Genomic DNA, 27,532 nt, shown 5'->3' with positions numbered 1-27,532 from the left:
ACCGGCTTTCCATCCATGCTGGCTTGGGCGTTGAGCTGGCAACTCGACCTTGTAAAAAACAGACAAATGCTAAGGAAACAGCAAAAAAAACCATGCAGACACAAAAAGGAACAACAACAACAATTAGTATTTGGACCTGCTGGAATCCTTAAAGTAATGTAAAAAGATGCCATTTGGATTGCAAATTCTTTTTAAAGTGTAAACTGCAGAAGGGCTAGAAAGTTATGCAAATTGATGTAGATGAGTAAAGAAGGTTTAAGCAAAGTGTAAAAGGACCCATCATAGTGCTTATATAATTCTATATAATCCTATTCTTATTTAAATATGTAAAATGCCAATTTACGACATCTTACTACTAAGCACAGTCAGAGTACTTCAGCCAAGTATTATTGACACAGGCTGTCTGCAATATTCTGAATCATCACAGATTACAGTAGCCTGGGCCAAGAAAATATCAGGAAACATGAAGTATATAGATAATACACTTCAAAATTTATCTGCAGCCTTGCAATCCCCAGTGAAATGAATTTGGTCTTGGAGTCTTGCTGATGCTCTGAATCTGTCAGCCAGTTTGAATAATGTTCACTGGAGTCCCGGGCTTGCTCTGTTTAAATGGATTATAAAAGAATTTAAATAATATTTACCAAGAAGATCCAGGCAACACATTGTTGTAGATCAGCTGCTGCGAGCAGCTACAACTAATTTCTAATCATTGGGCACAATTTGTCTGGAGAATTATGTGTCACCCTTAAGCATGTTACAACATCTACTGTTTATTTAACCAGACGTGCTGGGTGAAAAAAATAGCACTGCCTGAAGCCAGAAAATAAGTTCAATTTAAACACAAGGCCATTTTCATCCATTCAGCCTGAAATATTTGTAACTCCTTGATTCAAGCTTTCATTGCAGTAATTATGACTGCAAACGTCATTAGTATTTCAAGCGATTTAACAAAGAAGTTTTGAATTATAATTGGTTTATTGTCTCATGTACTGAGATACACTGAAAAGCTTGTCTTGCATGCTGCTCACAAAGATCTCATCATTACACGGTGTTTTGAGGTAGAACAAGGTAAAACAATAACAGAATACAGAATATAAAGTGTAATGCCTATAGAAAACAGGTATAAGTGCAACAGCTATAGAAAATGTGCATTGCATATAGACAATGAGGTACAAGGTCATAACCTGGTAGATTATGATGTCAGTAGTCCATTTTATCATACTGGGGAACCATTTGGTAGTCTTAAAACAGCAGGGAGGGAGATGTCCATGAGCCGGTGGTCCGTGCTTTCAGACTTTTGTACCTTCTGCCTGTTGCTGAGAGGGGGAAAGAGAGAATGTTTAGGGTAGGTGGGTTCTTTGATAATGCTGGCTCTTGATAGAAGCCGTGCGAAGTATAGACAGAGACCGTGGAAGGGAGTCTGATTTCCATGACGTACTGAGCTGTGTCCACAATTTTCTGCAGTTTCTCATGGTTGCCTGCAGAGTATTTGCCATACCAAGCCATTCATCTCGTTCTTTTGAGAGTGAGTGAGAGCCTGTTGGTCTTCAGGTGCGGGGGGCTTGGAGAGGTGGCGCAGAAGATTGTAACGTTGGAACAGTGAGTTACTCTTGCCGCTCTCATTGTTGCAGGAGCAACCTCTCTCTGCTCAATGAGGAGAGAGAGCCTATCTGAGAGACCGAAGTGCTGGGTTATGGACTGTAGCTCTTGATGGACTCCAGATCAAAGTCTCCTTGGGGGCTTTTCGTATTGATTGCATGATGGTTGGGAGGGGGGGCAGTGTGGTGTCTGTGCTTCTGTTGGCACAAGTGGGGGGGGAGGGTTAATGCTTCTGTTGCTGCTTGTGCGAGGGAGGGGAAGGAGGCTTTCAGGGTTCTGATGTTTCTATCCTACCATTGGGAATCAGAATCAGGTTTATTATCACCAGCATGTGTCATGAAATTTGTTAATTTGTCAGCAGCAGTTCAATGCAATACGTAATATAGAAGGAAAAAAGTAAATATAAACAAATAAGTAAATCAATTACAGTATATGAATGTTGAACAGATTAAAAGTCATGCAAAAACAGAAATAATATATATTAAAATTCTATGGGGTTTCTTCTTTCGTGGATGTCTGCGAAGAGTAAGAATTTCAGGTTGTATTCTGCATATATTATCTGATATTAAATTGAACCATTTCAACCATTTGAGATAGGATGCTTTCTGTGGTGCAACATTAAAAACTGGTAAAGGTCAATGGGAATATGCCAGCATTCTTTAGCCTCCTGAGGAAGTAGAGGCATTGGTGAGCTTTCTGGCCATGGTATCTGTGTGATTGGACCAGACGGGCTACTAGTGATGTTTACTCCTATGAACTTGAAGCTCTCAAATCTTTCAGCTTCAATACTCTTGATAAAGTCAGGAGCAAGTGCACTGTCCCCCTTCTTGCAGTTACTGACTAGCTGTTTTGCTTTGTTGACTTTGAAGAAAAGGTTGTTATCATTAAAAATTTTACTAAGCTATCTCCCTCCTGTACTCTGACACATTATTTGAAATATAGTCCACTACAGTGGTATCATCTGCAAACTTGTAGATGGATCTCGTGCAGTCATAAGTGTTTAGGGACTACAGTAGGGAGCTGAGCACGCAACCTTCTGGAGGCCCGTGTTTAGAATAATCTTGCTGGAGTTGCTACTGCCTATCTTCCTTATTCTGCTCGTTTGGTCTGGAAGTCAAAAATCCAATCGCAGAGTGAGGTGTTGACTTATAGGGTCCAACGTTTGGAAATGAGTTTGCTTAGAATTATAGTGTTGAAGGCACAGCTGTAGTCAATAAACTATAGTATAATATAGTTGTCTCCACTGTCCATATGCTCCAGGGATGAGTGAAGAGCCTTGGAGATTGCATCCGCTGTAGACCTGTTTTGGTGGTAGGTGAATTGCAGTAGCTCAAAGTTGTCCGGAAGGCTGAAGTTAATTCAAGCCTTGACCAACCCCTTGAAGAACTTCATGATGACGGATGTCAGACCCACTAGTCATTATCCTTAAGGCATGTTATCTTATTTTTTCCTTAGCTACATAAGAGAATGCATAAGAGACTGCAGATGTTAGACTTCCCCTTTAGGCCAGCATCTTGTTTGCCGCAATAAATTTATCAGACTGGAGTTCAACAGAAAAGGCCAGTGGCGGAAACTAGAATGCTGCTCTGGTAGAGAGCTGGCATGCTTATGATGGGCCAAATGGCCCATTTCCTCCTCAGCTGTAGCCATTCTATGATGCTGTAATGTCTTACTGCACCAGTAGTATACTGTGCTTTTTTTAAGCACTAAGAACATATCCCAAAAAATCCTTAGAGAACTTGTAGATCACAAAACAGAGATTGTTCCTTAGATTATTTTAGTATTTAGAAAGAAGCATGTTTGGAGGTATTGTGACCAATAACAGTATTTAGAGACTAATTCACTGAAAAATATTGATAGCAAATACAATTTTATATACTTTTATTTATAATGAGAGTTAAATAGTACTTTCCAAATCTATTGTTCCTTTGGCTGAAATAATAACAATGACATTTTCTGAATGTTTGGGACAACTAATTCGAGCAGATTCAAATGGAATGATTACTTATTTTGCTGTTTGCCACTGTCACTAATTAACCTAATATCATCCATCCCTTTCAATCCATATTGATGGAAAAAAATACTACAACCTATGTTGAAGAAATGAAAAAAGTTTGTGACTTGTAGAGAATTTGGGTGAGCAAAATTTCTGGAGAAATTGACCTAATGAGTAAATGCTCCATTCTTGAGTTACAGTTTCTTGTATAATGTTTGTGGGAATACTCAAAATATTACAACACAAATTTGCTTTAAAATTGTCAGTCATCCTTGGAAAACAGTGCAAAGACAAGTCTTTGAGATTTTGCTCCAGTTATGTACATCAGAAGGTTGTTACTCCTGCCTCATGAAAATACTTGTCTTTTCTAATTTTTTGAAACCACATTTTTCTGTATGCTCCTCAAGTCGAGCCAAAAATAATTCACTCCACCTTTTCACATTCTTCTTCAGTTTTGGCCACACTGTCACATCTGATCAAGGTAGACATCCTAATTCTGCCCTACTGTTTAAAAAACTTTTCTCCCTCTCACATCAAATTTTCTCTTCAAAATATCTTCGTACTGATCAAAGACAATCCGTGTTGGGTAAAGAGATAGTAATTTGTGACAATCTTTTTAATTATATCACAATTATATTAAAGGTAATTTACTGTAGGCAGCTATTGACCTCTTTGAGTTTGAAGTACTGAAGTGCTATTCAGCACATCCATCAATTTAGATTAACATTCCATCATTACTCCATGAGAAGAATTCATCAGTATTTCCGATCTATTGTTTTATAGCATGGTACATACTGCATCTTTAAAATTGCCATAATTGGGGTTAATTTAGATTGCATTTAAACTCTGTTGCTGTAATCAAAATTGAATTCCAGTTGGATTATTTTGGACCATAGTACGTAGATTGATAGAGTCATAGAAAAGTACAACACAGAAACAGGCCTTTTGCCCCATCTAGTCTGTACCGTGCCATTTAAGCTGCCTACTCCCATCAACCTGCACTGCAACTATAGCCCTCCATACCCCTACCATCCATGTACCTCCCCAAACTTCTCTTAAATGTTGAAATTGAACTCACGTGCACCACTTGTACTGGCAGCTCGTTCCACATGTTCACGACCCTCTGAGTAAAGACGTTTTCCCTCGTGTTCCTCTGAATGTAACGTGCTATGCTGTTCCTTTGACCGTTACTAGAATGCAAACTCAATATCCCAATGCTTTTGTGGCTGTTACTGGGAATTTTAATCGAGGCAACAATACCAACATTTTGTCAATATGTCAGCTGCCCTACATGGGACAATGGAACACTGGACCTTCTTTATGCGAATGTAAAGGACACATACCGTGCCGCTACCTTCCCCCGACTTGACAGATCTGATCACAACCTGGTCCTGCTAACACCCAGGTACGTACCTCTTGTCCAGCGGCAGCCTGTGTCAACAAGGATTGTAAGGAGGTGGATCAGGATGTTAATGAGACACTACAGGAATGCTTTGAGAGGATGGACTGGGATGTGTTATGTGAGCCACACAGGGAGGACATTAACAAAATGACTGATTGTATCACAGACTATATCAAATTCTGTGAGAACACCATCTTGCCAGCCAGGACTGTATGTTGCCTCCCCAACAACAAGCCCTGGATCACCAGTGACCTGAAAAGAACTTTTGAATATGAAGAGGAAAATCTTCAAGTCTGGAGAAAGACAAGTACTGAGGCGAGTACAGAGTGAACTGACGATAAAGCTGAGGGAGGGCAAAGAATCGTACAAGAGGAAGCTGGAATACAAGCTCCAGCAGAATAGCACAGGGGACGTGTGGTTGGGCACGAAGCAGATCAAGATTAAGGAAAGGAAGATCGAGGGCTGCCTGGATAGGGCCAACGAACTGAACTTGTTTTTCACCAGGTTCAGCATGGGACCTCTTGCTGTCCCCTCCTCCATGTGCCCAAACCACACACCCTTTCTGCCCCTGAAGCTTTCTCCCTACACCCCTCCCTCCCCTCTGGTGAATGCTTGTGTTCCAAACCCCTGAACTTTGGGGTATCCTGTCTCCATGCGGATGACCACCCTCCCCCACCTGACTGTGACTGCAGGTCAGGTTAGGAGACAGCTGGAGAGACGACATCAAGGCAAAGCTGCTGGGCCAGGTGGTATCAGCCCAGGGTATTGAAGGTCTGGGTGTGCCAGCTGTCTGGTATTTTGCAGCATCTTTACAATCTGAGTCTGAGTCTGAGTCAGGAAAAGATGCCAGTGCTATGGAAAACTTCCTGCTTGGTTCCTGTACCCAAGATGGTGACTCCATCTGATCTTAATGACTACAGACCAATTGCCCTCACATCTCATGTGATGAAGGTGCTGGAGCGGCTGGTCCTGACGTACCTTGTACCACAGGTGAGATTTTCAGTGGACCCGCTACAGTTTCCCTACCAACCCCATGCGAGAGTGGATGATGTCATCATCTACCTGTTCAGAGAGCTCACTCCCACCTGGATGATGCTGTGGCATTGTGAGAATCACATTTCTTGATTTCCCTGGTGACTTCAATACAATTCAGCCACTTCTGAGTGAGAAGTTGCAAAGGATGGGCATAGACAAATCCACTGTCTCCTGGATTACTGACTACCTGACAGATAGACCTCAGTTTCTATACCTGGGGTAGTTCTCTGTCTGAGATGTTGGTGAGTGACACTGGAGCCCCACAAGGGACTGTCCTGTCTCTGTTTCTGTTCACACTGTACACCTCAGACTTTCAGTACAAATCTGAGTCTTGTCACTTGCAAATTTTCTCAGATGACTCTGCGGTGGTTGTGTTTATCAGAGATGAGCAGAAGTCAGAGTACAGAGGACTGGTGGACAGGTTTGTGGAAAGGTGCCGGAGGAACCACCTGCTCCTGAATGTGGCCAAAACTGGGGAGAAGACAATTGATTTTAGGAAGAAGGGGACTGTGAAGTGTCCTGCATACATTCTGGGAGGAGAAATTGAGGTGGTGGAGGAGTGCAAATACTTGGGTGTTCACCTCGACAACAGACTTGAGTGGAAAACCAGACTGTTTACAAGAAAGGGATGTGCAGAGTCTAATTTCTAAGGAAGCTGAGATTCTCCAATGTGTGCAGCAGGATGTTATAGATCTTTTACCAGTCTGTTGTAGCGAGTGCAGTCGTCTTTGCAGCTTTATGTTGGGGAGCAGCATCGGTACTGGTGATGCAAAAAGACTAAATAAGCTCATCAAAAAGGCTGGGTCCGTCCTTGGATACAACCCGGACTCTTTTGAGTTAGTGGTGGAGAGGAGGTCACTAAACAAACTGTTATCCATTATGGACAATCAGGCACCTCCTCTCCATGACCGACTGAAAAAGCAGCACAGCACCCTTTCGAACAGACTCATTCAGCTCTGCGCTCACAAGGATCGCTACAGAAAATCTTTCCTATCCAATGTAATAAGCATATACAACAGTTCATCTCTGTGCAACAGGAGAACACATATCAGAGTACAATAGTCTCTACTTTATTATTTTGTTCATTATTATTTGGTGCTTTATTATTAGTTAATATTATTATTATATTTATTATTATCACTAAGTGTGTTTTTAAATGTTGCTGCTGTAATGAAATAATTTCCCACTCAGGATCAATAAAGTACTTATTATTACTGTTATTATTACCTTTCATATTTAATCCCTGAGCTCTAGGAATACGTGGATATTTCAATTTTTCTCTTAGAGACTTCACGAAATTTGAATGAGATTATTTATGCTCTATATCTGATAATATTTAAGGAAAGGTTAAAGTACAGTAAGTTATCAGAAATTATATGGCTACGTATTTTACATTTATAATTTTCCAAGGAGAGATAAGAGTTAGAACAGTGGCTACCGCACTTACCTGCTTTCTGATAAATAAAGCTGTAAGATCATTTTATTTCTCTCGGGATGCTCCCACCATTGGGAATATATTGGAACATTTTGTGAACACTTTGTGCATGGCTTATTTCTGTCGGTCTTGTTAAAAATTACCATTGCTATCTAACATTGTCAGTTATGACATTTTGGCTTGTTGTTGAAATTAATATTTTCGCAGCTGTTTAATCACACTCTGGCTCTCTCTGTTTTCTTGATGCTGCAGTTGCAAACATACTGTGGCGAGAGGAAGGTACTGAAGCAAGTTCTTGTCTTGTAGTGATTATGTACTTGTCACCTTTCCATTACTGGAGTAATTGTTAAAAATTGATTTATCATTAAAGCTATTGCTATGAATGTTTCCATCCAAACATTTAAATAAGTACTGTTGGTAAATAGTAAATTACCCTTGGGACATTTTGTAATAGCAAGTACATAACTGCTGGCCATTAATAGCAGTAGTGCTATAAAATTCTCTGGAGAATGTTTAATAGCTTAGACCAATGCTATAGATTATTGTTTACCCGGGTCACATTGAACCACTGTAAAAAAAATTATACATTGCATCTGGTCCAAATATAGATTGTTTATACACTAGAATTTATACTGCTTTTAAAAATAAACAAGGGAAGTGCATAATTGGTCAGCCAGCTTCTGGAAAAAGACTACAATGTTAATTTCAGTGGGATCTTCCTCAATATAGTTCAGGAAGTAGCATAGTGGCAATGGTGGCAATGTTAGGTGAATTTTCCCCTTTTTTTTCCTGCTTACTGATTGAATGTGCACTTCCAGCTTTATTTGTTCTAATTTCCATCTCCTGTGTTGTAATATTTCCTTTTATCTTTTAAACCTGCTTTTCATGTTTTGTCTCTCACTAGGGTTGGGAGTAGGAAACATGTTCTATATATTTTATGAAGATGGGATCAAGGTGATTCAGCCAATTGAATGTGAGATTCAGAGGCACATTAAGCCCTCGGAGAAACTCCTAGGGCATCAGGTAATTGTCTTTGTGTAATTGCATTCAAAGCTATTGATTCATGGAGCAATGTCAAGGAATGTCACCATTTCCTGCAATGCTGCTAGCCCAGGCTCCACATTTGTTGTGTCTTCAAACTGAGCTAGTCACCACTAGAAATCTGTGTCTTCTCTCACTTTCTAAAGCTTGCCCCATCCAGTTGCAACATTGCTTTTCCTTGGATAAACCAGCAATTAATTTGTCGTTTTATTTTCTTTCAAGAGCGAAATCATTGTATTTATAGAGTGAATAAATAGCACCTGAAATATTAACAAAGTATGATTTTGCATTTGAATTCATTCTTGTGTTACAGAGAATGCCAATAGGATCAGTTTGTGATGGATATATGTTTGTTTTAATGGGCAGACCTTGTGAACCACTGCTGTCTTTTTCACAATGAGGAGGGTCTTTTAGGGAACATTAGAAGGCAATCCAATCAGTCAATGCATGAATGGAATTGCTTGAAAGAAAAACAGTGTAAGCCTAATGGTTTGAACACTAGAGAATACCAGTAAAACAGGCTGCAAACAGAGTAAGTGATGGCCCTATAATCATTTTGTTATGCACCTGTCATATATTTGGTTAACATCAACATTCTCAGAACATCAGAGTGTTTTGTGATTTGAAGACTGTCAGGGAGTGTAGTGCTCCAAAGAACATCTGGATCTAGGAGCATCAGGATCAAGGTAGTTGACTTTCACTGTGATGCCTGGCAGCAGAGACTCTGGTGTGTACATGATAGGTTAACCCCAATGAAGTCAATCTACCGCGAATACACAAGTTTGCACTGAGAATTGGGAGTGAGGTCCACATCTAGGGTATGAAGTGTGGATTGGGCCTGGGGAGGCCTGGGATTTGCTTTGTGGTAAGGAGACAAAGGTTGGAAGGAAATTGGGAGTCAGTATTTGGGAGTCAGTTTTACATGTGCACAGGCCTGAATACAGGACTAAACAGAGGGATTTACCTGAGAAACCTTCCCATATATAGTTAATAAAGCCCAGTTGTTCCATAAGTGGCCACTGCCTGTCTTGCTCTAGGACCAATGAGACAGCCTAGAGAGAGGAGTTGGAAGAGCTCAAGGTCTGGTACCAGACAAGAAACCTCTTCCTTAATGTCGACAAGACAAAGGAGACGGTTTTCAACTTCACAAGAACTTGCACACTCACAACCCCCATTGATGACAAAGCAGTGGAAACTGCAAGCAGTTTCAAACTCCTGGGAGTGAACATCAGACACAGCCTCTCATGGTCCCAGAACATATCCTTCACAGTCAGGAAAGCTCACCAACTCCTCTACTTCCTGAGGAGGCTGAAGAGCACTGGACTTTGCACATCCGTACTCAGGTCATTCTACAGATGCGCAGTAGAGCGTATCCTAACAAGCTGCATCAATGCTTGGTACGGAAACTGCCCTGTGACAGACAGGGAGGCTCTACAATGGGTAGTCAAAACTGCCCAACGCATGTTGGGCTCCAACCTACTTACCACCAAGGATATATACATAAAAAGGTACTGGAAAAGGGCCAGTAACATCATAAAGGATTCCAGGCACACTGCTCATGGACTGATTGTGTCACTCACATCAGGGAGGAGGCTCTGAAGCATCCACACAAGAGCCACCAGACTCAAGCAGTTACTTCCCCCAAGCAGTAAGGCTGATCAACACCTCCACCCACCAACTCACCACTCCATGCTTCCAACCACCACTACTTTATTATTTCCTGTCAGTCACCTTGTGCAAAGACATTCCTATGCTTAGCATCAATTTACGGACATACAATCTACGTCAGGGGTCCCCCAAGCTTTTTGGCACCGCGGACCGGTTTAATATTGACAGTATTCTTGCGAACCAGCCGACCAGGGTTGGTGGTGTTCAGGCAGGGTTAAACTCACCTCAACATGTCTTTTACAGTTAGGGTTGCCAACTTTCTCACTCCCAAATAAGGGACAAAAATAGCAGTCAAATCCCGGAACACTTGTTTACCCCGTGAAAGACTACCATGACCATGAAGCCTTGCGCGGGCACCTGTGTGCGCATGTGTGAGTGACGTACACATATGTGATGTGCGCATGCGCGTACGTGCTGATTTTTTTCCCCACAAATCCGTTTTGGCTTAATCTTCCTGACTATACTGCACATACATTACTTCTACTTTATATAAGCTGTGTATTTATCATATCATTCCTGCTTTTACTATATGTTAGTGTTATTTTAGGTTTTATGTGTTATTTGGTATGATTTGGTAGGTTTTTTTTTGGGTCTGGGAATGCACAAAAATTTTTCTTCACTTTGCGCCATTTCGGCATGAAAGGTTTCATAGGAACGCTCTGCCTTAGCGGGGGAAATATGGAACAAACCAATTTAGCCCAATATACGGGATGTCCCGGCAAATACGGGACAGTTGGCAACCCTATGTTCAAGTTCAACAGTGTGTGACAGGGAATGAGGAAAGGTGCAGCTGACTCGTATCGTTTCCTCACGGCCCGGTAGCACGATTTGCGGCCTGATACCAGTCCGCGGCCCGGTGGTTGGGGACCGCTGATCTATGTATAGAAACAATCTTGTGTATTTATATTTATTGTATTTTTTTTTATTATTTTGTGCTCTTTATCTTTTGTGGGGTTCTTTTATACTGCATTAGATCTGGAGTAACAATTATTTCATTCTGCTTTACACTAGTGTACAGGAAATGACATTAAACCATCTTGAATCTTGAGAATTAGATTCCTGCATAACATTCCAAAAGGAACATTACACATGAAGTGATGCCATTGAAGTATGCCAACACTGGATTACCACAAGTGTAGAGGTACCCAGTGGAATTTCCAATCTCGACTCCTGTCATCAAACAGGCATGTTTTGAGAATGAATGTTTCGATGTTCTACAGGGCACCTCGTGACTTAGTTTTTAAGAGACATCCTGCATGCCTCAAGTCCAATGGAGTCAGTGATTGTCTATCACTCCAAAGATGACTGAATAATTTTGGCTCACATTAATGCAGTAGCTCAAGTTGAAATTTCTAATGGATGTTTGCAAATCCCTTCACGGTCTGGCCATCACTATCATTAACAATCGAGATATTTGCGTTCCGCAAATTCTAACTGCTTGGGCATCTTAGTTGGGGTAGTTTTGATGTCCTGTCTTCAACTGCCAAGCCTTTAAGGTTCAAAGTTCATTCTGTAAATGCCTCCATCTTTTGAGAGTGCAGAGATTGCATGTTCCTGCCAGGATTAAAAGCAGAGTCAACAGGCATAGGGAACCTTGGTTTACAAGAGATATTGGCGATCTAGTTAAGAAAAAGAGAGAGGTGTAGAGCAGGTATAGGCCACAAGGAACAATTGAGGTACTTGAAGAGTATAGAAAATGTCAGAAAATACTAAAAAAGGGAAATCAGGAAAGCAAAAAGAAGACATGAGGTTGCTTTGGCAGATAATGAGATAATGTTAAGGTAAACCTGAAGGGTTTCTGCAAGTATACTAAGAGTAAAAGGATAGTAAGGGACAAAATTGGTCCCCTAGAAGATTAGAGTGGTCGTCTATGTGTGGAGCCTCAGAGATGGGGGAGATCTTAAACCATGTTTTTGCATAGTATTTACTCAGGAAACTGGCATAGCATATATGGAAGGAAGGGAAACAAGCAGTAGTTTCATGGAACATATAGAGATTAAAGAGGAGGAGGTGCTTGCTGCCTTACAGCAAATAAAGGTAGATAAAACCCCCGGGCCTGACCTGATATTTTCTCAGACATTGAGAGAGACTAGTGTAGAAATTGGAGGGGCCCTGGCAGAAATATTTAAAATCTCCTTAGCCACGGGTGCAGTGCCGGAGGATTGGAGGGTAGCTCATGTTGTTCCGTTGTTTGAAAAAGGCTCCAAAAGTAAACCAGGTAATTACAGGCTGGTGAGCCTGACATCAGTAGTAGGTAAGCTATTGGAAGATGTTCTGAGAGATTGGATATACAAGTATTTGAACAGCCAAGGACTGATTAAGAATAGTCAGCATGGCTTTGTGCGCGGTAGATCATGTTTAACGAATCTTGTAGAGTTTTTTGAGGAGGTTACCAAGAAAGTAGATGAAGGAAAGGCTGTGGATGTTGTCTACATGGACTTCAGTAAGGCCTTTGACAAGGTCCCACATGGGAGGTTAGTTCAGGTGGTTCAGACACTAGGTATCCATGGAGAGATTGTAAACTGGATTCGAAATTGGCTGTGTGGAAGAAGACAGAGAGTGGTAATGGATAATTGCTTCTCAGACCGGAGGCCTGTGACTAGTGGTGTGCCTCAGGGATCTGTGCTGGGACCATTGTTGTTTGTTGTCTATATCAATGATCTAGATGATAATGTGGTAAATTGGATCAGTAAGTTTGCTGATGACAGTAAGATTGGAGGCGTGGACAGCGAGGAAGGCTTTCAAAGCTTGCAGAGGGATCTGGACCAACTGGAAAAATGGGCCAGAAAATGGCAGATGGAATTTAATGCAGACAAGTGTGAGGTGTTGCATTTTGGAAGGACAAATCAAGGTAGGACATACACAGTGAATAGTAGGGCACTGAGGGGTACGGAGGAACAAAGAGATCTGGGAGTTCAGATATATAATTCCCGGAAAGCGGCGCCACAGGTAGACATCAGTAGTAGGTAAATTATTGGAAGGTGTTCTGAGAGATCGGATATACAAGTATTTGTAAAGAAGGCTTTTGGCATCCTGGCATTCATAAGTCAATGTATTGAGTATAGTAGTTGGGATGTTATGGTGAGGTTGTGCAAGACATCGGTGAGACCAAATTTGGAGTATTGTGTGCAGTTCTGGTCACCTAACTATAGGAAGGATATCAGTAAGATTGAAAAACTGCGGAGAAGATTTACTAGGATGTTTCTGGGTCTTCAGGAGTTGAGTTACAGGGAAAGATTGAACAGGTTAGGACTTTAATTCCTTGGAGCGTAGAAGAATGAGGGGAGCTTTGATAGAGATTTATAAAATTATGAGGGGTATAGACAGAGTAAATGTGAGCAGGCTCTTTCCACTTAGATTAGGAGAGATAAATACGAGAGGACATGGCTTTAGGGTGAAAGGGGAAAGGTTTAGGTGGAACATTAGGGGGAAATTTTTCTCTCAGAGAGTGGTGGGAGTGTGGAACGAGCTGCCATCTGAAGTGGTGAGTGTGGGCTCACTCAAGTTTTAAGAATAAATTGGATAGTTACATGGATGGGAGAAGTCTGGAGAGTTATGGATTGGGTGCAGGTCAATGGGACTAGCGGAATAAAGTTTCGGCACAGACTAGAAGGGCCGAATGGCCTGTTTTCTGTGTTGTAGTATTCTATGGTTCTATCTGTACTTCTTGTTGATAAGAAAATGACACAGAGTGAATGCTGACTTTCAGGATGACGAGATTGAATCTACCAATACAATACGCACAATACTTCAGATCACTCTATCTAGAAACCATAGAAACCATAGAAACTACAGCACAGAAACAGGCCTTTTGGCCTTTCTTGGCTGTGCTGAACCATTTTCTGCCTAGTCCCACTGACCTGCACACGGACCATATCCCTCCAACCACCTCCCATCCATGTATCTGTCCAATTTATTCTTAAATGTTAAAAAAGAACCCGCATTTACCACCTCATCTGGCAGCTCATTCCATACTCCCACAACTCTGTGTGTGAAGAAGCCCTCCCCCAATGTTCCCTTTAAACTTTTCCCCTCTCACCCTTAACCCACGTCCTCTGGTTTTTTTCTCCCCTTGCCTCAGTGGAAAAAGCCTGCTTGCATTCACTCTATCTATACCCATCATAATTTTATATACCTCTATCAAATCTTCCCTCATTCTTCTACGCTCTAGGGAATAAAGTCCTAACCTATTCAACCTTTCTCTGTAACTGATTTTCTCAAGTCCCGGCAACATCCTTGTAAACCTTCTCTGCACTCTTTCAACCTTATTTATATCCTTCCTGTAATTTGGTGACCAAAACTGAACACAATGCTCCAGATTCGGCCTCACCAATGCCTTATACAACCTCATCATAACATTCCAGCTCTTATACTCAATACTTTGATTAATAAAGGCCAATGTACCAAAAGCTCTCTTTACCACCCTATCTACTTGTGACGCCACTTTTAGGGAATTTTGTATCTGTATTCCCAGATCCCTCTGTTCTACTGCACTCCTCAGTGCCTTACCATTAACCCTATATGTTCTCCCTTGGTTTGACCTTCCAACGTGCAATACCTCACACTTGTCTGTATTAAACTCCATCTGCCATTTTTCAGCCCATTTTTCCAGCTGGTCCAAGTCCCTCTGCAGGCTCTGAAAACCTTCCTCACTGTCTACTACACCTCCAATCTTTGTATCAGCAGCAAATTTGCTGATCCAATTTACCACATTATCATCCAGATCATTGATACAGATGATAAATAACAATGGACCCAGCACTGATCCCTGTGGCACACCACTAGTCACAGGCCTCCACTCAGAGAAGCAATTCTCTACCACCACTCTTTGGCTTCTTCCATTGAGCCAATGTCTAATCCAATTTAGCACCTCTCCATGTATACCTAGCAACTGAATTTTCCTAACTATCCTCCCATGCAGGACCTTGTCAAAGGCCTTACTGAAATCCATGTAGACAATATCCACTGCCTTCCCTTCATCCACTTTCCTGGTAACCTCCTCGAAAAACTCCAATAGATTGGTCAAACATGACCTACCACACACAAAGCCATGTTGACTATCCCTAATAAGTCCCTGTCTATCCAAATGCTTGTAGATTCTGTCTCTTAGTACTCCCTCCAATAACTTACCTACTACCGACGTTAAACTCACCGGCCTATAATTTCCCGGATTACTTTTCGATCCTTTTTTAAACAACGGAACAACATGAGCCACCCTCCAATCCTCCGGCACCTCACCTGTAGACAGCGACATTTTAAATATTTCTGCCAGGGCCCCTGCAATTTCAACACTAGTCTCCTTCAAGGTCCGAGGGAACACTCTGTCAGGTCCCGGGGATTTATCCACTTTAATTTTCCTCAAGACAGCAAGCACCTCCTCCTTTTCAATCTGTACAGTTTCCATGATCTCACTACTTGATTCCCTCAATTCCATAGACTTCATGCCAGTTTCCTTAGTAAATACAGACGCAAAAAACCTATTTAAGATCTCCCCCATTTCCTTTTGTTCCGCACGTAACCGACCACTCTGATCTTCAAGAGGACCAATTTTATCTCTTACAATCCTTTTGCTCTTAATATACCTGTAAAAGCTCTTTGGATTATCCTTCACTTTGACTGCCAAGGCAACCTCATGTCTTCTTTTAGCCCTCCTGATTTCTTTCTTAAGTATTTTCTTGCACTTCTTATACTCCTCAAGCACCTGATTTACTCCCTGTTTCTTATACATTTCATACAACTCCCTCTTCTTCTTTATCAGAGTTGCAATATCCCTTGAGAACCAAGGTTCCTTATTCCTATTCAATTTGCCTTTAATCCTGACAGGAACATACAAACTCTGCACTCTCAAAATTTCCCCTTTGAAGGCTTCCCACCTACCAATCACATCTTTGCCAGAGAACAACCTGTCCCAATCCACGCTTTTTAGATCCTTTCTCATTTCTTCAAATTTAGCCTTCTTCCAGTTCAGAACCTCAACCCTAGGACCAGATCTATCCTTGTCCATGATCAAATTGAAACTAATGGTGTTATGATCACTGGAACCAAAGTGCTCCCCTACACAGACTTCCGTCACTTGTCCTAACTCGTTTCCTAACAGGAGATCCAATATTGCATCCCCTCTAGTTGGTCCCACTATATATTGATTTAGAAAACTTCCCTGAACACATTTTACAAACTCTAAACCATCTAGACCCCTAACAGTATTGGAGTCCCAATCAATGTATGGAAAATTAAAATCCCTTACCACCACAACTTTATGTTTCCTGCAGTTGCCTGCTATCTCTCTGCAGATTTGCTCTTCCAAGTCTCGTTGAATATTGGTCTGTAATACAATCACACTAATGTGGCCATACCTTTCCTGTTTCTCAGCTCCACCCATAAGGACTCAGTAGACAAGCCCTCTAATCTGTCCTACCTGAGCACTGCTGTAATATTTTCCCTAACAAGCAATGCTACTCCCCCACCTTTCGTTCCTCTGCCTCGATCACATCTGAAACATCGGAACCCTGGAATATTAAGCTGCCAGTCCTGCCCCTCCTGTAGCCAAGTTTCACTAATTGCTATAACGTCATAATTCCATGTGTCAATCCTCGCCTTCAACTCATCCGCCTTCCCCGCAATACTCCTAGCATTGAAATATATACACCTCAGAAGATTTTTACCACCACTCACAACCTTTCTATCAGCGGATTTGCTTGAACTTTTAACATCATTTATTTTCACCCCAGCCACACTGTCAGCTCTGGCACTCTGGTTCCCATCCCCCTGCAAATCTATTTTAAAGCATCCCCAATAGCACTAACAAACCTCCCTGAAAGGATATTGGTCCCCCTGTAGTTCAAGTGTAACCCATCTCTGTTGTACAGGTCCCACCTGCCCCAGAAGAGGTCCCAATGATCCTGAAATCTGAAACCCTGCCCCCTACACCAGTTCCTCAGCCACTTGTTCATCCTCCAGACCATCCTATTCCTACCCTCACTGGCATGTAGCACAGGTAGCAATCCTGAGATTACCATCCTCGAGGTCCTGCTTTTCAACTTCCTACCAAGCTCTCTATACTCACTCTCCAGGACCTCCTCACTCTTCCTTGCTATGTCATTGGTACCGATGTGCACCACGACATCTGGCTGGTCACCCTCCCACTGCAGAATATCATGCAAGCGATCGGAGACATCCTTGACCCTGGCACCCAGGAGGCAACAAACCATCCTGGATTCTCTGTCACGACCACAGAACCTCCTATCTGCACCTCTAACTATCGAGTCCCCTATCACTACCGCACTCCTCTTTTTCCACCCTCCCTTCTGCATTGCAGAGCCAGACCCAGTGCCAGAGATCCGGCTACTGCAGCTTGTCCCAGGTAAGTCATTCCCCCAACAGTATCCAATGCGGTATACTTGTTGTTGAGGGGAATGGCCACAGGGGAACCCTGCTCTGCCTGCCCTTTCCTCTTCCCTCACCTGACAGTGACCCAATTTCCTGTCCTCTGCTAGTCCTTTTAACATTTAAGGTGAGAGAGGGAAATGGGAATGGGGAATGGTGAAGGGGGGGAGGGGGGATTTACCGTAAGTTTGAGAAATTGATGTTCATACCATCAAGTTGGAGGCTATTCAAATAGAATATAAGATGTTGCTCCTCCAACCTGAGTGTGGCCTCATTGCAGCAGTAGAGGAGGCCATCGTGTGGGTAGCCTCCAACCTGATGACATGAACATTGATTTCTCAAATTTCTGGTAAATATCCCACCCCCTTTCACCATTCCCCATTCCCATTTCTCTCACTCACCTTATTTCCTTACCTGCCTATCACCCACCTCTGGTGCTCTTCCTCCTTTTCTTTCTTCCATGGCCTTCTATCCTCTCTTATCAGATTTCCCCTTCTCCTGCCGCATATCTCTTTCACCAATCAACTTCCCAGTTCTTTACTCCACCCCTCCTGGTTTCACCTATCACCTTATTGTTTTTCCTCCCCTTCCCCACTTTCTAATCCTGACGCCTCATCTCTTTTTCTCCCCAGTCCTGATGAAGAGTCTCTGCCTGAAACATTGACGGTACTCTTTTCTATAGATGCTGCCTGGCCTGCTGTGTTCCTCCAGCTTTTGGTGTATGTTCCTCATCCTCTGCCTGTCTTTTCCACTTGTCTGTCCTTTCGATAGATTGTGTTTCCTTGGATATTAAGCTCCCAACTACAATCATCTTTTAGCCATGGCTTTGTGATACCCACAACATCATACCTGCCAATCTCCAACTGCGTTCTACATTAACGATTTAGGTGTGACAATAAAATGGAAATAGGTACGTAATGGTCAGCATGGATTCAGTGGACAAACAGCATTGTCATTCTATAACTCTCTGAAGGGTCCTCATATGTTGCAACCAGATTTGCTGATGTTAAATGGGAAAACAAACTGTGTGTGATGGATACAAGCAATATCGATAGACAAAGTGAGTGGGCAAAAAAATTGTCAACTGGGGTAAAAAAATTGGGAAATGTAAGGTTATCCATATTGGTAGGAAGAATGAAAAAGCAAATATTATTTAAATTTATTATTATGATTAAATTTATTAGTATTTTTTTTAATTTATGAGACACCACAGATGGATGAATCTGAGAGTCCACATATGTGAGTCCAAATTGTAGCAAACACCTACATCACTGGAATGGTAGACACCATTGCAAATAGGATAGAATGTAAAAGTAGTGAATGCTTACTACAGCTCTACATGTTTTTTTGATGAGTAGAGTACGGCACATAGTTTCGATCTCCTTTATTGAGGAGAGAATGTGATGAAGGTGCTAAAATTATGGAATATTTGGAAGAACTTACATGTGACACAGGTAATCACATTTTAAAGGAATCTTTGTAATGGGCATGAGTACACTCTGTATAGATAGGAAATGTGAAGGTTTTCTCCTAATAATGGGATTTGAGAATAGAAGTATTATCAAGGAAATACAGTTACAGGTAGATAGGCCAGATGGAGAAAAAAACTCTTCTTTCACAAACTTATTGTCTTATTACATACAAAGCTGGTTCTTTTTTTCACTTTTTTGATTCAAGATAGTATATGAACATCATTATTATTCTGCCCATTCAATTTTAGCCATGTCTGAGTGTGTGCCACACCATTTGGAAAACTACTATTTTTTACATTCTTATTTCCTTGATGTAATCCAATTCCCATTCTGCACAGCTTATGGAATATGTTTCCAGAGATTGATTTTTTAGATTAATATGCCACTTCATTTTTTACATTTTTGAGATTTATTTGTGGTCACAACTTCACTAAGATTTATGGTACAATTTATATTTTACAATCTTATAAATGTGCCACTGTTGTGAAAGAAAAAATCACTTAAAGTGATTGAGGACCTTGTTCCAGACTGCTGAATAAGAAATGTATTTGAGAGAATCTTTCCCGTATTCTATTGGCAGCTGTGATTTTCTCCCAGGTAGATAACTCATTGATGATGAAACTCAAATACCATATTGATGCTTTGTAGGAAAGAGAAAAAAACATAGACAATGACTGTTACTTGACATTTAACTGCAATTTTCAATTGTTATCTGTTTGCATCATCATGCATTTTGACCTCTTTGTACATATTATTGTTAATGTTTGGAATTAATTCTTGTTCAATGTATTTGTATTTTCACCCCCACAGTTATTATGACAGTCAGTCATCATTTATTTGACATTTTAAATTAGAAGTTCTACCCAGCAGAGTTGAATACTGTTATATAAGTATTTGGCAACAAATTGAAACTTTATTGGACTTGCAGCATAAAAATTGCTGATTTTAAAGAAGAATTGAAGAAACAGTATAGAGACGAGAATGGGCTATTTAAACCTGAGCCTGTTCCGTCATTCTGTGAGATAATCAATTTCTGTATCTAATCTCTATACACTAGGCTTGCTTCCAAAACCTTTAAAGCAAATGGCTCACAGAGCAACACACATCAAAGTTGCTGGTAAACGCAGCAGGCCAGGCAGCATCTATTGGAAGAGTTTCAGTCGGCATTTCAAGCCGAGACCCTTCGTCAGGACTAACTGAAGGAAGAGTTAGTAAGAGATTAGTAAGAGAGTTAGTAAGCTCACAGAACTTTTGGCTAGTGATGAAGATATTAGTTCAACTATCAGCTTCTGAGGGAGCTAGAAGAGAGGGGTTCTGGGCAAGGCAGACAAGGCTGAGGATGTCAAGGGAGAGAGGAAAAACATCTCAAGGCTTCACACCCTTTCTTCTCGTGGATACAGGATTCTGTATTCTTACCCCTAACTTTTCAAAGAGCAATGTGCCTGAATGTAATGCTTCCACAGGCAGTGACAGAGATCTATCACTCTTTGCTATCAGAATTCCAGTCAAAGATCCAGAGCTGGACATTATTATCTGTTAATATGAAGTTAATGTTACCCAGGACCTAGCAGTGGTGGTAATTCTATGCCAATTGTGCAGCTCACCCTGAAACAGTATAGTTATTATTGTTTATTTTTTTTCTCAGCTCAAGCTGGTAAAACCTGAGGTACAGGCATACCCAAGCACGCTCATTTCTCAAATAAGACCATAAGACCATAAGATATCGGAGCAGAAGTAGACCATTTGGCCCATCAAGTCTGCTCCACCATTCAATCATGGGCTGATCCAATTCTTCCAATCATTCCCATTCCCCTGCTCTCACCTCATACCCTTTGATGCCCTGGCTAATCAAGAACCTATCTACATCTTCCTTAAATGCACCTAATGACTTGGCCTCCACAGCCACTCATGTCAACAAATTCCACAGATTTATCACCCTCTGACTAAATTTCTCCTCATCTCTGTTCTAAATAGACGTCCTTCAATCCTGAAGTCGTGCCCTCTTGTCCTAGACTCCCCTACCATGGGAAATAATTTTGGCATTTCTAATCTGTTCAGGCCTTTTAACATTCAGAATGTTTCAGTGAGAGCCTCCTCATTCTCCTGAACTCCAGAGAATACACTCTGAGAGCTGCCAGACGTTCCTCATACGGTAACCCTTTCATTCAAATGCAAGAAACTTTCCGATTATTCTAGGGCTGTTTATTATTGGGGCTTTCTGAAGATTTACATAGATATTGCTGCGCAGCCCTAATTGGTTAATATTATTGTGTAGTTACTTAGCCCAGATATTACTATTGGGACAATGTGTACCCTGTTCGTATTCCATAGTTCTTCAATTTCCTCTTTTAATTGAGAATATTTCTGGTGTTTCTCACATTGATTTCTGTAAGTTATGTGTGTTTGGAATGGCTATATCTAATAAGTAATTTGTTCTTACTTGTTATTCTGCAATATTCTATCCAGATAGATTATGGATTGTCATATCTGTAACATTAGATCAGTGATAATATAATTTGTGTGACTCTGACTTTAAACCTGGAGCAGGCTTGTATCTATGGGTAAGGTATGGTTTCTTTTATGAATATGTATCTTAAAGCAAGATTTTGGTGAATAACTGCTGCAGAATTCTGTAATGGTTTCTCTTGGCATTTTCTGCATTTATTCTTGAATTTGTTGGTCTTTTATTATGTATTTTGATCTTCTTTTTTGTGTTAACCACCTGGTTCTGTATATTGCCACAAGGAACCCTTGTGTTTCTGGGAAAAGGTCTCCAATTCTGAACCAGGCATTTGACACTTCTTTGTTGACATCTAGTCTGCTCAGATCGTGGACATGTCTTCCATGGAGGGTCTTGCTCTTCCATTGGTTAACTTTTTCTTCTATTCTAGTGGCATTTGTGTTGTGGTTTTCTGGAGATTTAGTGTAGATAAATATTGCTGCATCACCCTAATTGCTTCATGCTATTGTGCAGTGATTATTATTATCTTGAAACATATTTTAAAAATTTATGGGAGCATTTGCATCAGTTTGGATTTCCATAACTCAAGTAATTTGTAATGCAAGAAAACCTTGTACATATGGACTTGAATTAGTGGTAGATTTTTCATTATTAAGTTGGAATGTGAGAAAGGGAGCTTGGTGGGGCACTTCAATCAAAAATTAATTTACAAGTTTGTATCTTCTGTATTAAATCATCCCTCACATTCTCTGTTCTGTGGTAATAGTTACTTAGAGCAATAAGCCTGTTTTTTATTTATGATTGTTCTATCATGCTAATGTTTACTGAAATGTGGTTAAAATAACACACCAGCCTTTTCTAACTGGTTGCCTGAAAAAAATGGTGATAGATTAATTGATATTATTTATGGTCAATTGGCTATTATTCAGTATATAAATTTCTTCAAAACATTGTTTATATTTCCTATTAAAAGATTTCTTTACCAAAGAAAATTAAACATTTTATTAGTAGAACATGGAACATTTTATTAGCACGGCAACATGTCATTAACCTGTTTGTTATAATTATGTCACTCTTAGTCCATCAGAGTAATTCTAAACATAGATCCCTGCCTTTAAAATCCATTTTCACTAGAATTCTAAAGTGATAAGTACCGGATCCTGCACAAAACAAAAACACACATTGAGCACATCTAGTCTTTAGTCAACACATACAGGGAATATACAATACAATACATACACACAATACTCAAGTATTGCTTTATAACTTTATATCTGCCGTGTTGAGTTATTCTAAACTCTCTCTGCTCTTCAACAATTGCTTTGAGCTGTGAAAATAGGTCAACAATTTTGCTTTACTTATGATTGTTCTATTTGTGTGTCTAGACTATGGTAGCCGTTAGGCTTAGGAGCCTCCAATAACTTACCGTCTCATCCTTTCCTCATCTAACCCAGTCCAAAATATAAATCTACATGAAATGCAATACAAGACTGTACCATGGTTAGAAATTTACTCAGCCGAACTGTCTCCTACTGTTACTGCCATGTACACTGCATTAATTAATACAAGCAAAATGTTTACCCTTATGTAACACCTCACACAGTCCATGTATATACTCATATGATTTGTGAACGGACATAATTTTAATTAAGGAAACAGAGAACTTGGTTTGCACAGAGAAAATCCTGGAAGTAGCAATGGGATAGTGGCCAAATAACCTGAACTGTTAAGAGTCCCTATTATCTTGAACTTAGCCTGTTGCCTGGTTTTTTTGTCCACAACTCCTGCAAACCCACATTTACTTTCCCAGGATGCATTTGACTGGATAAACTTCCCCTTCCACACTCAATGATTATCTGATGAGGCTCAGGATATGAGTAGATCTCAGTAGGGCCTCTCAAGGCCCGAACCTCAGAACACCCAAACAACTGTTGACAGCTAGCCAGCTATCAAAAGCATCAGGAATCCTTCTAACAATTGTGTTATGTGTCTTCTAGTTGGAGAAATTAAAATTAGATTAAGTTGAATTTAAATAAAAGTACCTTAAAATGCTCAAAATAAAACATTGAAGTAAGATAAAACAAGTGAGGCAATTATCTGCACTTGTCGTTTCCACAAGGTCAGTGATGTCTGCCAGATGGATGAGGTTACCATTCCCATGCTGGTGTAAAATGAAGGACTAGGCATAAAATGTATCCAGACCCTTTCTTCATTGAGATACTAACCTGCTGTAGGGCATGATAATGAGTCTTTCAATAAGGCTCATTATTGTTGTGGTATTTAACTTTCACAATGTCTCAATCTTCTGAGCTTTACACTGCCTATGCAGAAGTCTGAGACTTCCTGAAGTTCTATTGCCAGCCATAAGGTTAGTGTGATACAGTCCTTTCTCAGTTATTGTTAACCATTACAGAATTATGATCTAAAATAGAACAGTTTACCTCTCCCCAATATGTCAGTTTTAATGGTCAGCTAAGATTGTTTGCCTATACTAATTATTGCTCATTATACAATATTGGTGATACGGATTTTATTCCAAGGTTTTTGAAAGGGTATGAGGGCTGCTGTTAATATTTTCTGAAGTATTTTAAAACTGCATCATATATTACTTCAACGTTCTTGTTTGTGCCAAGGAATTCAGGCTAGTTTCACTTTACTGTACCCTTTGTTTTTTATCCCCTTCATTCTTGCTTAGGATGAAGTCTGCCCTAAACCTGAGAGTGAAGCCTTCCAGCGATGCGTTTGGGCAACTGCAGTGAACATCAAAGACAAGTACATCTACGTGACACAGCCAAAACTGAACAGGGTGCTGATTGTTGACATTCAGTCCCAGAAAGCAGTGCAGGTCTTTACACCTTTTATTTATTGTTCTGATGATTAATTGGAAGTTGCAGTGATTAAAAGCCATTTTTTAAGCTTCAAAGCATAGAAAAGTGCTTGCAGTGCTAACTTGGAAGTACCTTGTTTGCATGAAAATTAGGGTTCTCTTTTTCTCTATTGATTAAAATGTAGTTGCACTGATTTTGATTCCCATTAACTTAGTAATATGTAAGGTGTACTTGGAATGTCTAGTGAGTTTAACATTTGAGCCCACCAGATTTGGGGGAGGGGTTTGCTTATTCATAGGAACCATTTTTAGAAAACAAAAACAGAGAAATTTGTAAAGTTGGTTTCTGATATAATTAATTGTCTATTCACAATATCCTGTTACATGAGTTGTAATGAATTTCAACCTTTTACATTTGTTTCTCCATTTAAAGATACTTGATATAAATAAATGGTACAGATATTATCAGTGCATTATATATCCACTGTATTTTCTTTTGCTACAGTGGCCAATGCATGCAATTTTATTACTATGACCTACATTGTAGTAAGAATATTCGTGCTTAGAGAAACATAGTTTGATTAGGGATGGTCAGCATGGCTTTGTGAGGATCCAGTCACACCTCTCAAGCCTAATTAAATTCTTTGAGGATGTGATAAAGCAGATTGATGAAGGCATAGCAGTACATATGTTGTACATGGATTTTAGTGTAACATTGGAGAAGGTTCCCCAAGTTCATTCCCCACGCACATTCAGAAAGTCAGGAGGGATGGGATTCAGGGAAATTTGGCTGTGTGGATAAGGAGTTGTCTTGCCATAGATGACAGAGGCTGGTAGTAAATGGAGAGTATTCTGCCTGGAGATTGGAGACCATGGTGTTCTACGAGGATCTGTTCTGCTTTTTGTGATTTTTTAATATATATATGTCTTGGATGAAGGAGTGGAAGGGTGGTTCAGTAACTGCAGATGACACGGAGGTTGATGGACAGTGTGGAGGGTTGTCATAAGTTGCAATGTGACATTGACAGGATGCAGAGCTGAGCTGAGCTGAGAGGTGGTAGATGGAATTTAACCCAGAAAGTGTGAGGTGATTCACTTTGGAAGATTACATTTGAAGGCAGAGTACAGAGTTAATGGTTGATGTCAGCATGGAGCCAGTGAGCTAAAGGATCTGTTTCCAATAACTGTCTCAAAATCTTGAATTAGAGAAATCTCAAGGCATCTTTAAACATATATTTTATACAGGAAATACAATACATGTATTCAGTTCACACTTTTCTCTACATTTATTGTACCGTCAACTGAATACATTCTATTATAATGCATCAACCCTACTGTAAGCAACACACCAATGCGGTGTCTGAGAAGCCGGACACAGGGCCCAGCCCCTCTGCGTCCAGTGAGGCAGGACTCTAGACTATAGCATATTTCTTTCAAAGTCCTTGTTATGGCTACACCAACATGAGTATATCCCTCAATATATACTCCCGCACCCAAGAACATGTCATATATTAATGACTTGGATGAGGGAATTACTCGTTGGAATTTAGAAGATTGAGGGGGGATCTGATTGAAACATATAAAATCCTAAAGGGATTGGACAGGCTAGATGCAGGAAGATTGTTCCCGATGTTGGGGAAGTCCAGAACGAGGAGTCACAGTTTGAGGATAAAGGGGAAGCCTTTTAGGACTGAGATGAGGAAAAACTTCTTCACACAGAGAGTGGTGAATCTGTGGAATTCTCTGCCACAGGAAACAGTTGAGGCCAGTTCATATGGCCCTTGTGGCTAAAGGGATCAGGGGGTATGGAGGGAAGGCTGGTACAGGGTTCTGTGTTGGATGATCAGCCATGATCATACTGAATGGCGGTGCAGGCTCGAAGGGCCGAATGGCCTATTTCTGCACCTATTTTCTATGTTCCTATGTTTCTATGCACTTAAGAAATTTTTACTGTAAGACCAATAAGCTTTGGGTAAACCAAAATGCATCATTCCTCAAGTTGATCTTCCAGCAGTAGTTGATGTTTGTCTCAGGGAACAGCTAGAAGATCATGGTGTCCTCTGTTACAAAGCTGATAGGGACAAACCTTGACAAAAACTCTAGCGTTCCTTTTCAAGCTTTACTTACCATAGCCATCTCAAGGTCAGTATGCATTGTGAATGAGACTACAGCAGTGTAAATCAGATCTAATGTGGAGATCCCCTTTTATTATGCAACCAAGTGTACTTTTTTGTGCATTCTGATGATGAAGCATTCTGAAAAATCATATTGACACTGTGCTGTTTGAGAGGATGGTTTTGTCTGTGGCCTCAGGATTTGAATGAAAATAAAAATGATATATGCATACAGTTTTATGCATATGAAAAATAAAATGCATCTGTGCCACTTTAACACCCTGAAAAATGCATTTGAATCATCAAGCATGTGCAGTTGAACCTGGTGTCATGAGGCCATGTCATGAATGGTTGGTTCCACTAGTAGTTGGTCTGTGCCTTTAACAGGGAGCTACGTTCCAGCATGAGCATTCTGATGATGATGCTGGTGGGTTCCCTGTAACCAAAGAGGATCAGAGATTAGGGAGGAATGCTGCAAAACAGGACAGAGTAGGCAGTAAGGTTTTCAGGCACAGAAATAGAGGGCAGCGTGGAGATAAAAGGATGATTCATAGGGTTATATTCAAAGATTCAAATTCAAAGTACACTTACTATCAAAATATGCATGTATTATACAATGCTGAGATTTGTCTTCTGCACAGACAGCCATGAAAACAAAGAGAACCATGGAACCCCTACAAAGAAAAACATCAACCACCCCCCGCCCCCGCTTCGCGTGCAAAAGTAAAAAAAATAAATCATGCAAATGGCAACAATGAAAAAGTGAAAATCAAAAGAGTCCAGGCATACTCAGTTCAGTTCTGTGTTCATTATCTGCAGGCTGCCACATTTCAAACTTGCCCAAAAGAGCAATAAACAAAGAATATATAACAAGGAATTAAGTCCTTTATCCCAATTCAATGATGCTAACTGTGCTAATCCCAGTTGCCCATAACCCTGACCCTTTCATCCCTCAGCTTTCTTCTCTTCAGGGTCAACAGTCCTAGCCTATGCAATCTCTCTGCACAATTACGGTCTTCCAGTCCAGGCAACGTTCCAGTAAATCTTTTCTGCACTTTCTCTAACATAATCACATTGCTCACCACAAGGATGGTGA

The 27,532-nt window shown here is 40.6% G+C and overlaps 1 protein-coding gene across 3 annotated transcripts in view; it reads left to right on the top strand.

The window, feature by feature from the left end:
* The window catches only part of fstl5 (follistatin-like 5), a 747,707-nt gene that overhangs the window by 644,818 nt on the left and 75,357 nt on the right, over nucleotides 1-27,532 (top strand). For 2 of the 3 annotated variants that reach the window (XM_072254701.1, XM_072254702.1), the window contains exons 11-13: nucleotides 7,723-7,749; nucleotides 8,375-8,493; nucleotides 24,191-24,340. In XM_072254701.1, coding sequence (XP_072110802.1) covers nucleotides 7,723-7,749; nucleotides 8,375-8,493; nucleotides 24,191-24,340 — 296 coding nt within the window. The remainder of the gene's footprint in view (nucleotides 1-7,722; nucleotides 7,750-8,374; nucleotides 8,494-24,190; nucleotides 24,341-27,532) is intronic. The other variant, XM_072254700.1, reaches the window with a different exon arrangement.

This window comes from Mobula birostris, chromosome 4 (assembly GCF_030028105.1).
Source record: "Mobula birostris isolate sMobBir1 chromosome 4, sMobBir1.hap1, whole genome shotgun sequence".
Taxonomy (NCBI): Eukaryota; Metazoa; Chordata; class Chondrichthyes; order Myliobatiformes; family Myliobatidae; genus Mobula; species Mobula birostris.
This window is presented reverse-complemented; position numbering and strand designations above follow the sequence as displayed.